General features: G+C 42.5%; 1 protein-coding gene across 1 annotated transcript in view; it reads left to right on the forward strand.

Moving 5' to 3' along the window:
- nelfcd (negative elongation factor complex member C/D) overlaps positions 1-18,079 on the forward strand; it is a 58,443-nt gene that overhangs the window by 4,518 nt on the left and 35,846 nt on the right. The window contains exons 4-8 of the mRNA XM_084316199.1: positions 646-755; positions 3,626-3,733; positions 6,651-6,803; positions 8,374-8,504; positions 9,969-10,134. Of these exons, the coding sequence (XP_084172325.1) occupies positions 646-755; positions 3,626-3,733; positions 6,651-6,803; positions 8,374-8,504; positions 9,969-10,134 (668 nt within the window). The remainder of the gene's footprint in view (positions 1-645; positions 756-3,625; positions 3,734-6,650; positions 6,804-8,373; positions 8,505-9,968; positions 10,135-18,079) is intronic.

Here is an 18,079-nt window from a genome sequence, read left to right on the forward strand (position 1 = left end):
CACCAGTACTGAATACTGAATATCAAAGGCTATGTTCACACTGCCTTAGTGCTCAATTCTGATTTATTCAAGATCAGATTTTTTCACATTATTGTAAAAATGTGGCCAATATCCAGTGTGAAATGTTCACGCTCCTGAACTGACCCACATGCGCAAATGAACGATAAAGAAGATAGAGACGTAGAAATTGTGACAAATGTCAATCTAGAAAGACGAAAAAAGTCTATGAAAATAAAATATCAGATTCCATGTGATTTGTGCTGTTCACACTGTCATGGAAAGAAATCTGATCTAAGTCACATATGAGCAAAGAAATCTGATTTGGGCACGCAGATGATAGACGATGAATGAATGAATGAATGCAAACTTTATTTAACAGATTGCAGAATGGGTACAATACAGTACGGCTCAATACATACAATTGTTAAGGGGATGCAGACCTGAGAAAGACGTTTGTCTTGTTTCCATCAGGGTCCCCCATTTTCAATTCATATAGGTGAATGATGAACAACATACCGGTATATCTATTGCCCAGCCCTTGTCAGAGTTGTCCTAACAGTGTGAAATCAGTTTAGATACTAGAGTAGTCCGTGTTCTTCCGAGTCATGTCAGTGAAACGTTTATTTTCTTTGCTTTCGATTGCAGGCGTAGAACCAGCTCAGGTCCAGGAACGTGTCGAAAATCACCTCAAGAGTATCCTGATCAAACACTTTGACCCCCAGAAAGCTGACTCCATCTTCACAGTGGAGGGAGAGGTACGACCTCAGGACTCAACCTCTGGGCCAGTTTCCCCCAATATTGAGAGTAATTAAAGGTGCTAGAGAAGCCGGCTATTCTCGGTCCTCGCTCCACAATGGTGGAACGAACGTCCCACCACATTCAGGACAGCCGAAAACCAGCCCAATTTTCCGTCATCGACTAAAAACACACTTCTTTGATCAATATCTCAAATGAAAAGAAATAATAATCTATATATATTATCCTTGTACCGTATTTCACTAGTATGCACTCTGCTACTAAGGAATCTACCTTGCCTATGTTATTACCTACTATGCTAATATGTACTCAAGTCTGTAGCACTCAAGTTCGACACTGTTTGATGAACAATCAATGTTACTTAGCTGACAGAGTTGTACCCTTCCTGCTGACTTGTTGTACACAACTTGTAAGTGGCTTTGGATAAAAGCATTGGCTAAATGAATAATTGTAAATGTAGAATGAATGTAGATGGATGGTTAGTGATTCATAGTCATTGAGTCCATCAGGAGAATCACTAACCACTGCCATCTACATTCATTGCACACACACCCACACATGCACACACTCACTTTGAACAAACACTCACCTTTAACATTCACTTAGACACTTTAAAACACTTTTAACAATACACCGTATTTTATCTATTTATTACAAAAATATTTGCACTACATCCATACCTCAGTTTGCATTTTTTAAAGTTTGCATTTTGCACATACTTTTGTATTTTAGGTTGCACTTTCATCATGTGTGTTTGGACTTATTTTTGTATAGTGTTTGGACGTACTTTCTTACTGTATGAAGCACATCCTCAGGGGGCTCATACAGAACCTTTTATGTACTTTTTACGTGACAAATAAAAACAAACATTGAGCCACTAGATGTCCCGCTAGAGCGCCAGCGTGTCTCGACTAGCAGCACCTTTATCCAATCGGGCGCGTTCCCTGCGAGGAAATGGGAAGTAGGGAGGGGATATGTGTAACATGTAAACAACAACATTAATTTTGGACCCGCCAACATTTCTTAACACATTGACCGCCAGCAGCAGGGGCCGCTGATACCCCATTCATCGCCAGGTCTTTATTCAATGGGTATAGTTTTAGACTGTGACATTTGCGAGTGCTTAAAAAATATATCTTATATAATATCTATGGGTCTAATAACGCCGTCGAGTCTCAGTGAGTTGCTTCTAGTCAACATGCCCGAGACAGATTGTTTTTTCATCCGTACATTTCCGTTTTATACCGTTTTGAATAGAGTATGGTTTGGGTGTTGTTCAGTAATTCCAGGAAAAAGACAAGAAAAATGCATTTTACTGTAATCCAGTCATCACGTTGTAATTTTTCGGCTGATTATCTAATCATCCTGAAATCAACACTAGATTATCATTATTATGTCTCGTCGTGCATACATGAAATGGCCGTTGTAGCGGGGCGCTCGCCCCCCCCCCCCAACGATCAAATTTATATATAATGTTCTTACCTTGTATCTGATGTAATGCAAAAGAGATAATCCAAATATCTGATGGCAATTCCAAATAATTCTCGTGGAGGTCTGTACCACACTACCGACCGTTTCACAATGACGGGCGGGCGGAGTTACTGTTCAATGCCATCGTTGTATAGAACTGGCTCGCCTGAGCATTTAAACCCCGCCCGCCCGGCTCAGATCGGCTACTAAAACACAACAGCCCATTTTCAATTAGATGCAATAGCTCCGCCTGGCAGTAGAGGGCGGTGTTGACCGTCTGCCAGCTCAGACAGGCTCTGAAGGGGATACCAGAGGCTGCAGCTATGAATTATGAATAGATATAGCAAATAAACGAAACAACGATCCCAAAAACGAGTTAACTAGTTTCTGGCGCTCAACGCATGGCGGCCAATAACGAGTTAACTAGTTTATGGCGCAGAATGTGTTAAAGGATACATTTATGAATCAGTCATTTCTTTGGCGGAAAAGCAATACTTTGCACCTTTCTAAAAACTCTGGATGTACTGTATTTCTTATTGAGTTTTTGAACCCTAGCTGTTTTTCCTACTCAATGCCGATGTTGTCGACTGGTAGAATCTCAGCACAGTCCGTGTTGCTTTCATACCGGACCCCTGCAGCTACACTTAGTTATCCACAAACTAATGCAAAGTCAATTGAGTCGAGCTCCATTCTGTACTCAAGCCCCCGGATCCACAAACCCACTGCACTCAAAGTAGATTTTTAGCATCGATTTCAGGGCTTGTACAGACAGGAGCGTGACCCCATTGACTTGGCATTAGTCTGTGGATAATTAGCCAGAGCTGTGGGGGTCCAGTAACTGCATGGATTATGCTGAGAAAGGACTCTACTGACGACAACATCATTAGTAAGAAAGAAACGGGGCTAGAGTTCAAAAGTTCTGTATTAACTCTTAACAATCGCCCCCACTTTTTTATTTAAATTTATTTACATTTACTGTACGACTCTGAAGTCTGTTGTCTATACTCAATTTATACCCACCTACTGCTTTCACTGTCTACCCATATATTCTGTATGAAAGCATGTACAACAGTGATGAATATACAGCATATTTACACGTATATATTTATATCACCGCATATATACAGTATATACCCATATGTGTCTGAATATACCCTCATATACTTGCTTGTACACCTCTATTTATATAATACACCTCTGTACATGCATCTGATTACATTTACCACTATTACTCAGTGGTACTAATTTGTATATTTTGTACCCGGTTTAACCACCTGTGTACATTGTATATTGCTGTTGCACTTTACTGCTACATTTGCACTCTGGTTGGATGCCAAACCTATGTACTGTACTTGTGCTGTTATGGATCTGTGTGTTTAATATGTGTGGTTCTGTTTAGACACCTGCTTGGCTGGAACAGATGATCGCCCACACCACCTGGAGGGACCTGTTCTACAAGCTGGCCGAGGCGCACCCAGACTGCCTGATGCTCAACTTCACCGTCAAGGTAGTCCTGCCCTGACGGATCACTCCTTTAGAAGAAGATGTTTTCAAAAGGAACGTGTTTTAGTTGTCACACTTTTGAGTACGGATGTACAGTAATATAGTAAACCAGGCTATGATGGAGGGTGTAACAGTGTAAGTTAGTAAGTACGTTTTTATTTCTAAAGCACATTTAAAACTACTGTAGTTGCACCAAAGTGCTGTACATATAAACGGATGTAAAAACACAGTAAAAACATGTTAAAGAAAGCAATACGAATACGACAAACAAGTAAGATAAAAAAAATATATATATATATATAGAAAATTACACAACATGAAACTAGGTGAGATCAGACTATGCAGTTTAAAAGCTCAAATGTGTTGTGGAAAATTTGTTTTATCAAGTCTGGTGAGCTTAAGGGGCCTTTCTCACTCACCCATTCCGTACCGTCCTCATTCAGGATCGGATGCGAACTTCCCCCCTCTAGTTTGTGTACACACTTCAGTCTTGGTTCGCTCCGGGTTCTGTTTACGGTTTGCGTTTTGAGCGTTTACGCTTGCCGTAGGCGATGATGTCACGCTCGAAAATGTAAACAGGAAGTGTGTTAACACGGAGACTGGAGACTGGATGTTGATATAAAAGAAACAAATAACCAATAAATATGAAGTTATATTTGAACCTCTGTTGTCAAGCCTTGTCAATATAACCCACCCCCCTTTTCTCACGAATGGAACTCTGTTGTAGAGTCCGCTTTTGAGTGTTTTGCAGGGTTAACGATAACGCTAAGCTAACGGCTAACGCTAGTTAGCTTAGCCTTTTACCAATAACATTGCTCGCATCGATTATATTGAATGTCATTGATCTATTGGTCGACCACGGCCGACTGGTTGGGCACCACTGGTCTAATAGAAATAAATGCATTCAAACAAGAAACCAATGTATAGACATAGCATGGCAAACAAAAATTGCCAGGCCTAATGCGAGCCAGAAGTGCTGTGCTTTGTAACGTGGCTTCATGTTTTCATCCACTGAGCTCTGAGGCTCCACATGCTTGTTTGGTTGAGGTCTGAACTCTCAAATTGCCCATAAATATCGTTTTTGTGGGTGGGCGGCTATGTGGTGCAGTGGGCAAGGCGCTCACCACGAATACTGGAGACGCTGGGTTCCCTCGTTCGAGCCCAGCGCTCCACATTGCTTTCAGTTTAGCTGGTCGTCCATACTAATACACATTGGCAGTATTAGGGGGTGGGAAACTGATGGGTGGGGATCGGGGCATTGTGGACAGCGACTCCTACAGGTCGGTTGGTGCGCCTGCACAGTAGAATCAGGAAGCGATGGGGCGGCGCCCCTCCAAAGCGCAGACCCCTGACGCTGAAAGATCGCACCGCGCAGGTGAAAAGATGTGACTGCTGTTACCTCGAGTATCGGAGGGGACTCGTGCTATGTATGACTTAGTCCACATTGCAGCCGGCTTGTGGGAGGCAAGAAACAGCGTTCGAGACAGGGGAGGGTTGAATTGGATGATACGAAATTGGGATGGGAGAAAAATAGAAAATGGGAGAAAAAGTGGATCAAAAAAAATATCGGTTTTGTGGGTATTGTCCAGTTGTTACTGTGTGGTTTTATCTGCCCAAAATTCAAGCAAGCATGAAAAGCATTACAGTAACGACGTTGTGTGTGTCACGCCCCCCGCTCCCACTGGCCCGCACCAGAGACTACCTATTTTAACCGTCCCAGGTTCAGCGGGGGGTATTCCGAATCAGCGCCGCTGCGCACCCAAAAGGGGTGTGTCCGTCTGAGTGAGAACACTCCCCCCCCCCCCCGTCCCCCCCCCCGTCCCCGTCCCCGGGGGCGCTGATTCGACCCCGATTGGTGATTGAGAAAGGCCCCTAAGAGAAATTGAGATCCAGTCAAAAGGATGGAAAAGAAAATAGTTTATTCTGTGCACAGAGTCTCAGTTCAAAGCAGAGAATACAAGACAATCTGAGAAGTGAGTCCAGTGTTTAATAATTCCAGGCTTTATACTGTAAGACACAATCTGAGAAGTGAGCCCAGAGTGTTTAATAACTCCATACTGTAAGACACACAATCTGAGAAGTGAGTCCAGAGTGTTTAATAACTCCTTTATACTGTAAGACACACAATCTGAGAAGTGAGCCCAGAGTGTTTAATAACTGGGCTTTATACTGTAAGACACACAATCTGAGAAGTGAGCCCAGAGTGTTTAATAACAGGGCGTTATATACTGTAAGACACACAATCTGAGAAGTGAGTCCAGAGTGTTTAATAACTCCAGGCTTTATACTGTAAGACACACAAGGTTACAAAGGAAAGAAAAACGCTTGGCCATGTACAGTCTGGCTGTTTCTCTAGCTATGGCAGAAGTTCCAAGGTACTAGAAAATGGCTGGCTATGTCTCTTGCTGAGAAGTGAACCCAGAGTCATGGGTAACCCTGAGCTAAATTTATACAGTAAGAGAATGTCAAGAGTGTTCCATAGTAAGCTGATTTCTAAAGGTTTAACAAAGCGGTAAGAGGGTGAACATAATACTTTTCCATAATAAAGGCCTGCTAGGTAAACGGTTAGGATTTTAACCTGGATTTAAAGGCAGACAGGGAGTGCATTCCACAGCTTTGGGGCAGCAACTGCAAAGGCACGGTCATCCTTAGGCCATGGTTACACTTACAACGTTTCATTTTCGAATTATTTCGTTTGCATGTCCAAGTTAAAGGGCAACGCCGTTTTGGCAGGAAAACGCGTTTTCCTAGCGGCAACGCACAAAAGGGTGTTTTCGTTTTGAAAACTCACCGACAACAGTGCCATGTAATAATTAGTCTTATTAGAGTGACTGGAGGACCTAAGCGATCTAGGAGCAATGTGGGGGAGAGGAGATCCATTAAATAAGATCATGCTTCATGATGTATGTGTGTGTGTCTAGCTCATTTCAGATGCGGGCTACCAGGGAGAGATCACCAGTGTGTCCACGGCGTGCCAGCAGCTGGAGGTGTTCTCCAGGGTCCTGAGGACGTCTCTGGCCACGCTGCTTGATGGAGGAGAGGACAACCTGGAGAAGAACCTGCCAGAATTTGCTGTGAGGCTTTTTTACCTTTTTGCAATAGGCCACTCCAATTGGATGTCATTTTTAGTTCATTGCCACTCAATTGAATGTGTATTTGTCTAGTTTATTCACAAATCATCCTTCACTTGGGTACAGAAGTGGCCTAAGCTCATGCACACTCATTTCACCTTCATTTGTTTCCACCATCCTGCCACCCACTGGTGGAGTGTGACCCTGAGTTTGCTGGTGTTATGGAAAATATTTCTGTTATGGAAAATATTAAAGGACAAAAGAGGAGCCGTTGTATAAATCATTCTGAGTCGCGTTATTAAAACAATAGAAAGCATAGTTTAATTATTTCCTCTGTGGCCACAGCAGAAAAGGACAGTTTACAATCGGAGACAACATGTTCACACACAAGCGTCTGACCATAAAGTTACCCAGAGGTCTGGTCAGAACGTACATTATACACAGAAATAGACGTAACATTATACATCAGATATGATGATGAAAGTATAAACAAACTGGGTTCTCAGTAGGGGAAGTAATAACACCGCCTTGCTTTGGCTGGCTAGGAAGGGAAAACCTAGTCCTAACAAGAGACACACACTGTAGTAGTTATCTGAGCGTATTAACCCAGTCAAGTTGTACAATGGTAGAATATGTATGATATCTCAACACAGATCTATAATGACATGATAATATTTCCATGACACTGGCCAAGGCAATCGTGAAAAGACATTTGTAGCTCCTTTTAGAACTGAACCCAATGAGCTTTCAACATGTCTTCCATGTATTTAGAAGCCTTCAATGTTCTCAAAGCATATTTGTGAAATATATAAATCAATGTGTTATTATTATTATTATTATTATTATTCGTCTTGCTCAGTCTAAACGTAAGCCAGTATTTAGAAGCCTTTCTTAAATTAACAATAGGGTTTAAACTGGTTTCAGTTCCCTTTCATGTTTTATATTACTCAAACAAATTGATTTTTCTCTCACCCTGCCACCCAACTACGTAAATATCCAATTACATTTTTAAACCTTGTTTTCTTCTGCAAAATGACAAACGGCAGTAATTGGAGCGGAGCTTTTCTTTATTCCCCGTGGGTGGATTATTTCCCGTTCCGTTTACCACAGCTCACAGGGCTTGGTGTGTGTGGGAATACAGACCCTCGTCTGCACTTTTGTTTACATTTTCCTGTTTTTGTCCCTCATTTTTATATATTCAGAGTTAATTCTATTGTTTACACTGTTTATCTTTTCTCATATTTTTATATTCAGTTAATTATATTGTTTACACTGTTTATTCTTTCCCAAAATGTAATATTCAGAGTTAATTATATTGTTTACACTGTTTATTTTTCTCAGATTCTTATATTCATAGTTAATTATATACACTGTTTTTCTCATATTTTTATATTTAGAATTGTATTGCCTATATTTCTGTCTGTCTACTATTACCCTGCCCATACCTGTACTCAGTCCTCAGCTGCTATAACGTGCCAATTTCCCCAAGGTGATCAATAAAGGAATATCTTGTCTTATCTTAATGTCCATTCTATACTTGATTCTATTCCTGTGCCCCCCCCCCCCCTTGTAGAAGATGGTGTGTCATGGGGAGCACACCTACCTCTTCGCCCAGGCCATGATGTCCATCCTGGCCCAGGAGGAGCAGGGAGGATCGGCCATGCGCAGGATCGGACAGGAGGTGCAGAAGTCGGCACATAATAGGTACTGTGGAGCTTTTACAGGTGTCTCTGTTCACACCTCTCCCCCCCCTCCTCCTTCCCTTCTTCTTCCCTCACATCCAACCTTTTTGTCTCACCTTTCCTCGTCCTCACCTCCTCAACCCAATCACCCTTTGTTATTCATCCCTTCCCACAACCCCCACCCCCCTTTCCACAAAGCTTAAGAGCAAAGCTCACAGAAGTTTACATTTTGTTTTATTTGTCACATACAGTGATGTGTTGCTCATGGGACGAGATTGCACTCCGGGCAACCTAAGTTTTGTGAGCAGAAGCGCGTGCACGCAGGAATGCGCTGCACTCGACTGATGCGCCAACTCGCAGTACACACCTGGCTACTTTGCATATCAATAGCGCCGGTCGTCAGGTGTTACATTCCATTCGTAGAGGCAATTAGGCATTGTTTTTAGTCTGTCCTTATGCGAGGGAACATTTATGCGCGGGAGCGCGCGCGTGCGTGCATGTGGCGTCATTAGCGTGCGTGCAGCCTGTGTTGATATGAGCATCGCAACACTGGTCACATATAAAGTACTACATGTACATTACAGTGAAATGCTTGGTTCTGTATGAGCCCTGTGAGATTGTGCTTCATACAGTAAAAAACAATATACAAAATATACAAAACTTCAACAAAATGCAACAACGGTAGAGATGTAGTGCAAACCTTTAGTAATAAATAGATAAAATATGGTGTAGTGTTAAAAAAGTGTTTAAAGTGAAGAATGTTAAAGCTTTGAGTGTGTGGATGTGTATGCAATGAATGTAGAATGGATGGGTTAGTGTTGCATAGAGTCCACATTGAGCATCCTGATGGCCTGGGGACAGAACTGAGGGGATCTTGATTTCTCGGCATGTGGTGTATTACACTGTTGCCTCACAGCAAGAAGGTCCTGGGTTCAATTCCCGCTTGGGGACCAGGTTGCCGCGTTGCCAGGTACCCAGGTGGGGTATCCCTCAGGGCCTTTCTGTGTGGAGTTTCATGCCCCCCCGTGCTCGCAGGGGTTTCCCCTCCAGAATATAAACCCAATGGAAAAACATGCAGAACAGATTGCTAACACTGTCACGTCCCTGACGAAGACGGACAGGAGCACTTGGAAATTTGGGGCAGCATGGAGAGGGGGGAGGGGAGGGGAGGCACAGGTATGGGCAGGTTAATAGTAGAAATGGTTAAATATAGGCAATAACATTGTATCTGAAAATAAAAATATGAGAAAATAAACAGTGTAAACAAAGATGCAGATAAGATAAGATATTGCTTTATTGATCCCCTTGGGGAAATTCAATCTGTATGCCCTATCGGTTATATATTATATATATATATACAGAATATAGGCAATAAAGAATTATAATCTGAATGTATACTATGAGTAAAAGATGGTAATCATAACATAATATTGTAGATCTGTCACTGGTGTGTTTTTAATCACTTTCTATCCGGTTCATCTCTCAGGGGTCACGATGCCAGTCAGATCACCCTGGCTCTGGGCACGGCAGCAGCCTACCCGCGGGCCTGCCAGGCTCTGGGTGCCATGCTGTCCAAAGGAGCCCTGAATCCTGCCGACATCACAGTCCTCTTCAAGATGTTCAGCAGCATGGATCCTCCCCCAGTGGAGCTGGTGAGAACGGAGCAACATGAACCTCTTACAGTCAATGCGGCTGCGTTCACACTGCAGGCCTTACTGCTCAATTCTCATTTATTGCTCAGATCCGATTTTTAAATTTTTTGGATCCACTTTTTCTCCCCTTTTTCTATTTTTCTCCCATCCCAATTTAGCCGTGCCAATTCTCCCCTCCCCTGTCTTGATCGTTGCTCGCATGTGCCCCCCACTGGCCGGTTGTAGGGAGGATAGAAGCCCATCGCATGTCCCCTCCGATACATGTGTAGGCAGCCAGTCGCATCTTTTCACCTACCAGCGTGGACTCTCATTTGGCGAGGAGTAACGTGTAGGAGACTCACACTGCCCCCGCCATTTTCCTGTCTCTGCTGTGCAGGTGTCCCCCAACCGACCTGTAGGAGTCGCTGTTTACAACGTCCAGATTACCACCCTTCGACTTCCCACCCGCTAACTCTGCCAATTGAGTTAGTATGACGACTGGCCCAAGCCGGAGGCAACGCTGACAGCCGGATTCGATACCGGTGTCTCATGCGTTGGTGACGAGCGCAATGTCCGCTGCGCCACCCAGCCGCGACCTGTTCACGCTATTTATTTTTTATGTGGCCAATATCAGAGTCCAGTGTGAACTGGTCACGCTCCATAACTTACTTGCATGTGCAAATGAACAATAACAACGATGGACGTAAACATGGAGGAAACCGAAGTTACAGTTTATGGTTTAATTTATAACTTGATGTGCAGTGGAGGCAAATTCATGAGCAGATGATAATGGGGGTGAGGAGGAGGTGAAGAGAGCCATTTCTTCTTTCAATATGCTTTAAAAAACCAGTACACCGGTGATGTGCCCCCTCGAGTTTTGCTTGTACAGAAGTATCACCCCAAATACTTATACGCTCCCTCCCTCCACTGACCATCTCCATCACAGCTGACTTCCATGTTTGTATTCACTGAGTGACTCCCGCCACAGAATTGTGATATGCTCGATATTGGCTTTTTTACCGATATACCGATATTGTCCAACTCTTAATTTCCGATACCGATATCAACCGATACCGATATATGCAGGGTTCCCCCCCCCCAAAAAATGGAATAATTTCAGGTAATTAACATTACATATCTCTTGTCGTGGAATTAACACAACATTATGCATACTTTTGACAATAAATAAAATCAGAATTTGTTCTTACCGGTACTTGCTTGCCTGGGTAAATAAAGGTTAAATAAATGTAAAAAAAAAAAATTGAAAACCGATACCGATATTTTCCGATATCACAATTTAATGCCAATATCGGTAGGCAGATCATATCTGACATCCCTAATGTCAATCTACAGTGACGTAAAAGTTGCATGAATTCTGATATGTTCAGACTGAGGTCACATTGGAAAAAATCAGACCTGTATCTGATTTAGGACCACATATATATGAAAGTGGCCCAAATCAGAATTGAAAAGATCAGATTCCATGTGGTTTGTGAAAAATCTGATTTGGGCCACTTTTGCCTGCAGTGTGAACGTAGCCGTAACTCCCGGGGCCTCATTGTTAACACTTTGAGTGCCAGCAGGGGGCGCCAGAAATAGCGCTTGAGTGCCAGCTCTGTAGTCAATGGGAGGGCAAGCACATTTGCGAACGCATAAACTATATCTTAAATTATGGCTATGTGTCTAATACGGCCGTCGCTTATCAATGACTTGTTTGCAGTCAACATTGTCGAAACGGATTGTTTTTTAATCGGTACATTTCCGTTTTATACCAAAAAACGCTAGTTTTTTTAAACTTCCAGAAAAAAGGTGATTCTGCAGGAATCGCGCTTCAGTGGAATACACAAAACACGTTGTCATTTTTCGGCCTATTTATGAATCGTTTTCAAATAAATGCTAGATTATCGATAGTATATGTGTACTTATGCACGCTAGAGAAGCGGGCTGAAAAATCGATTATCTTATTTCCTGATCAGCACACACACTCACAGCCACACACACACATATAGCCTAGTGACAATGCCCCCAAAATGTTGAGATACCCCTACCGGAGGTAGAACAAAACACAACATTGTTTTTCCTTATCTCTAAGGTCTCCCATATATGAAATGGATTCTTGTATAAAAATATTTTACTGCAAAAATAGGTAAATTGATAGATATTGTTATACACCCCAAAGGAAAAAATAACAAATATAGCCTGGCCGTATGGGAGTTGAGACATATAAACTCATGTAGATTAATAATACAAGCTCCAAGAGCTTTCAAAATTGGCATGCTAGCAGTCAGACAGTTGCTTAACATAATAGAAAAACCTGGATGTGAATATCTTTATGCATGTAGGAAATATATACCTATGTACACATACTTAAAATAAGCGGAAATGTAAAAAATGAATGTCTCTGCAGAATGTTCTCATTTACTTTGTAGTACCTCTGCCATGGATTGTCATAGAAACACAGATGAGGGCTTTTCGGAAAAGTGTGGTTGTGCTGAATCCAGCAATACCACATGTGTAAATATACCATGCATGGCCAGGGACTTACATCAGTAAATGTATGAGGTGTCCTAAATTAAAGAAAATGAAACATTTACATAATGAAGTCTTCAGTCCAAAGCCCATTATCAGTGGTGAGAAGCATGTTGACAAATTCAATGTTACTGCAAAGTAAAGTCACTTGAGGTAATGTTCTGGTCTGTTAATATATTTATAATACATTTAATAAATTATACATTTCATATGATACATTTTATGATACTTCATATGGAAACAAAGATCCAATTAAATCAGGTTGAAATTGAAATAGAACACCTTTATTTCAATCTACAGCAACACATCACTGTCACTCATCCACATTATCATCAGTGACAAAATGGATCATATTTGGGCAGTCAGGGAAAGAGCAAGAGCAAAACTCAGTGCAAGTCAAGCCCACTGAAAGACATTGGCATTTGCTGGCATCATTGCAGTTTCCATCTTTACAGTACAGGTGGGTGATGTCTCGAACTTCCTTAGGTGCCGGTGCTTTCTGGAACATCACAGGTTCAATGGACCCATCTTCTCTGAGCCTCCACCCTCTACCAACTGGGTTCCATAGAAGAGGCTTGGCCAGATGGCTGTGACGCCACACTGCTGTTTGGTATAAGGCTCTCAACACATGTTGCTGGAAGGCATCTTCTGTTGGGGGTAGATTTGCAGCTGATGAATCTGTGGTAGCTGCTAGTGTGTACCTCAGCTCATCCAGGTTGGTGCAAGGAAGTCCATTCTCCATTTTCTTTTGGCCATACAGGAGGAGGGCATACTTTCTTGCCACAGGAAAAGCCTCCTCTAGGCTTTCAGACAGTCCAAAATTGGCCATTTCTTTTAACTCACTCAGATGGGTCTTCAGTCTTGTGAAGGCAGTGGTCTTCCCAATTCTGTACAAGCTGCTTGTGGTATCGCAACCTGTGAGAGCGTGGCATGCAGGTAAACACTCACAAAGTGCTGCTCCAAGCTTCTGAGCGATGGAACAGACTGGGACAAATCTTTCCTTTGGGCCATGTCCAGAGTGCATGAACACTGTTGAGGATCCAAACATCCCTTTGCTTGAATAGTACACAAGCAAAACCAGTACATCTGTATCATCACATTTGACAATGAGACGAGAATGTGACTGTGCAAGGTGTATTACATGTAACACCAATCTTGTGTCAGCCTCCTCCTGGTCACTATAAAGATCTGTCAAGCTGTCAACGCCTGACTTGCTAACCGTCTTAACCTCCTCACCATTTTCAAAGCCACCTGCCAAGATGACTGTGTTCTCTGAAGAGATTATCTGTGGCCCTGTATTGGTTATGTAGTTGCTGACAAAGCTACATAGAGCAGCCTTGTTCCCACTGATCCTCAGGTATTTCCTGTAGTTAGGAACACGTGATTGTCCTGTGATAATATGTGTTGGTCTGCTGGTTTGGATGGTGCCTCTTCTTTGCCTTTCAAGGTCTTTGATTGAGTGTTGATGGTCATATCTGTCAAACACTGTAACAACGCAGTTGATGCCTTCCTTTCCCATTATTGTTGTGATCCTTTTCCAGACACACTCACCCAGATCATTGTATGTCTGAAAGCCTGAGTCATGGAGACTGTAGAAGAGCCATGCCATCTATGATGTATGCTGATGGTTCTGCAACATTAGGCAGCTGCTGTATCTCTTCAACTACAGACTCCAGTTTCTTAGCAAGGTCAGCTTTTGTTGTCTTCCTCATGCTTCCATCATCATAAAACAAAGAGGGGGGGACAGCAGCAAGTTCATGAGACATCACAGTCTCCATGGACACCTCTCTTTGCTTGGAGACAGCAAGTAACCTTCGAAAGAGCACATCTGAGTCCATGTGAACCTTTCTGAGTACACTGACTCCAACTGATGTTTTCATGTCTTTGAAGGTTGCACACTGTTTTCTTTTCTCTGGCTCCCAGAAGCTCTTAGTTCTTTTGGATTTTTCCAGGCGTTGTTCAATAAAGATGACATTCTGCTCTGCACCGTCTTGGAGGAAGCTTGAGAGCTCTTTTGCAACTTTCTCAGATGCAACCTGACCACTTGCAATGTTGATCAGTTCCTCAGGAATGCTATCGAGATCAAACGGGTTCTGCTTCTGCTCCACTGCTTCCATTATCTTCTGTATGTCTCTCTCATCTCTGTCCATCCTAGATGCTCCATGCTCCTGGTGTGCTTTCGGGCACTTTGCATCAGTGTCACAAAGCTCTTTCATGGCATCCACATATGCTGTGGTCACATGTCTTGTCATCAACAATCTTGTGAGAGCTCCCTTTTCGTAATGTGAAGCCAACAACTCCACCCTGACTCTTGCCTTCTCTGTTGATGGTTTGCTCCAGTGCCTGATCAGTAGCAACACAGTTGAAGTTTCGATCCTCCGACCGGCGAACAACAAATCCACCTTGTTGCATGAATGTGTATGCTTCTGGTTGTTCATGTTCAAGGGCTTTCATTTCGGCAACATAGACGGGCATGTACTTGGCATAATTGGTCCTTCCAGCAGCTCTGAACCAAGGCATAACTTCACACATGCAATTCAGGTATAGTTGAAAGTCAGCTTCACGCTCGGAACGAAGCATCCTTAGCAACAGATCAGCACCCTTTAGGAACGTTAACCAGTATCCAAAGGTTGCTGATTGCTTAACTCCCTCATTTGTGAACATCTGGATACTGTTCTGGATCTCAGGAAGTTCAGTCTCCACCTCACCGATGAGCTGTTGAGCAGTGGCCTTGTCATTATCATGAAATGCATGCTGTACATGTCGTAGGAGTTGCTCTTGTGCTCCAGTCATTGCACATTGGCCTTGCTTTTCAAGCCATGATTACATGGCTTTCCAGAAGAGCCGGAACAGGGCCTCAGAGGCTAGCTTTATGCTCCTTACTCCTCTTGCCAGATGTTTCCCTTGAAGCAATTGTCGAGCTGTTCCCTCTGCATACACATCTGACTCAGTTAGTATGTCAAAGAGTCCGCCATCACCATAGAGCTTTCCGATGCTTGCAAGGTAAGCCATCATGATATGCATACCTCCCAGTCTCATTGTGATCTTTCCTTGTAAGGGTGGTGGTTTGCTCCACAAGATCTGTTGCGCTTTACTATAAATAGCTAGGTCTGCAGTCACAAGAATATGGTGTTGTCCCAGTTCTGCAGCAAGCTGTACAAGTCGTATCATAGATGTGTAGATGGTGGACAATTCTGTGGGTGATTCTCTTATGAAGGGCATGTAGAGTACACTGGCTACTGGACAAGCAGTGTCTGATGTGAAGGCATTGAATGCAGACCATGAAGGGACATGCTGCTGATTCTCACTTATGTTTCGGGCCAGCTTCCATACCAGATCTCTATCTTCAGCTGCTTTATAGACTGCTGTGTTTGTGTGCAGTATCTCAAGTTTGGGAAGTTCAGGTGGTTCTGGCCGCTTTGGAGATTTGATGTATCTGTAATCAAAATTGAAATGAGAAGATAAGCTTGTGATCATATGCATTAAATATCAAATCAGAATACTCTAAATACATTTATACTGACCCCCCCCCCCCCCCCATAATTTTTTTGTATTTCATGTGACTGAGCAAATACATAACAAACAGATTTCAGATAAAAAAAGAAATATACAAAATGTACCTGTGAAGTTTATCTCCGTTCAAGTCAAATGTGTTTAAGGTGGTGAGAGACCTCTCTGGGACCCGTGCCAGGCATTTATCTGCTGTGGAGACATGGCCTCTTCGGTACACAACAGAAGCCATAGCATGGGTTGTATGCTTCCCTTCCAGAGTGTCCTCATTTTGATCAAAGTTGTCGATGGCTGCATCAACAATTCCGTGTTCAGAGACTCCAGTGAGGCCAGTTGGGATGTAGACACCACTCTCTGTCCTTGATATCTGGTCTGCTGCCACAGATGTGAGGAAGTGCCTAACCTCTGTATAGGAAATGCAGTGCCCCATTGCACTGAGCTCATCGATGAGTGTCTTACTACCAAACTCATGATGAATCAAAATGGCAAGTCCCAGTGTGATTGGCGTCTTGATGTGACAGCACTGTGCAATGAGATCATGGCAGATTGCAATCACACACAGATTGTCCTTCAAAGCTGGTTCCTCATCACATGTTTGGTAATGTCTGTGGGCGTGTGAATCAACACACCAGTTCACAAAGTCATACAGGATGTTGGGTACATACTTGCTGCATTGGAGACACGATAGCCGATCACTGATGACATATGATTTACAGTCATGTTCAACCTGCTCCATGCTTTTCCTCAATATGTCTGCAGCCCTGTGTAATATTTGGGTTTCAGAGAGACTCTGACTTGTCTGTGGAAGTGTTGTCTCACAGTCTTCTGTCTTTTCTGTGAGTTGGGCAGCTTCCCTCATTGCATAACCAACGGGCATACTCTCAGAGCACACCAGATCTGACTTTCCGGCACATGCGACAAATACCAGCCTATCCTTGTAATGCTGTATGAGCCTTTCCTTCAGTTTCCAGGATCTATATTTCTTGTGTTGGACCGTGGTCTCATCTTCTTCCTCAGAAAGGGTCTTCAGTATGTCATCATAACTATCAGTCAAAGAGATTAGAGTTATCACTTTCATATCTTCAGACAATACTGTTTTATCAATGTCTTCAGTGAGCTTAATAAAGGCTTTGTCATAGATATTGGTCTGCTTTTTTTATTCTTGTCTTCGCCTGGCAGCTGCTATATTTCGTTCAGATATGTAGTGTGCACGGCAGCTTCTATGATATTTGGCATCATACGCAAATAGATCTGGGTATGAAAGTAGCCGAAGATGTACATCTTCATCAAGCCTTTTAGATGCTGCATGAAGGACCTTGTCTCTGGTACTCTTGCCTGTACCAGTTGTAATGGCTGTCAGAGGTTCTGGTCTAGTACTGGCCTTCCCACAAATGAAACAATCTCTTCGTATGTTAAATGATGTTGTATCAACCCTACTCAGTCTTCTTGATGACACTGGTGCAGATAATAATAATAACTTTATTTGTATAGCACTTTTCATACAGAGGTTGCAGTTCAAAGTGCTTCACAACAGTAAAAAATACAGGCATAAGCGAGCATAAAAAGATAGACAGGTAGAATCACAGTGTTTCACATTAGGATCTAGCATCCCAATAGGCTCTCCGCTTACAGTTTTCAGTAACACAAATAGTAAAAATAGTTTAAAATGATTCAGTTTAAAAATAGTAAAATAAAAAAAATTAAATTTTTTATAAAATAGAACGGACATAAAAAATACAGGCATGAGCGAGCATAGCAAGATATGGCAAATCATAGTGTTTCACATTAGGATCTAGCATCCTAATAGGCTCTCTATTCAGAATACTCCTGTAATTAAAATAATAAAAATAGTTTAAAATGATTCAGTTTAAAAATAGTCATCAGTAAGAAGTAAAAAGTGCAATAACCGACGGACATAAAAAATACA

The sequence above is a fragment of the Notolepis coatsorum genome (genome assembly GCF_963971535.1).
Source record: "Notolepis coatsorum genome assembly, chromosome: 6".
Classification (NCBI taxonomy): Eukaryota; Metazoa; Chordata; class Actinopteri; order Aulopiformes; family Paralepididae; genus Notolepis; species Notolepis coatsorum.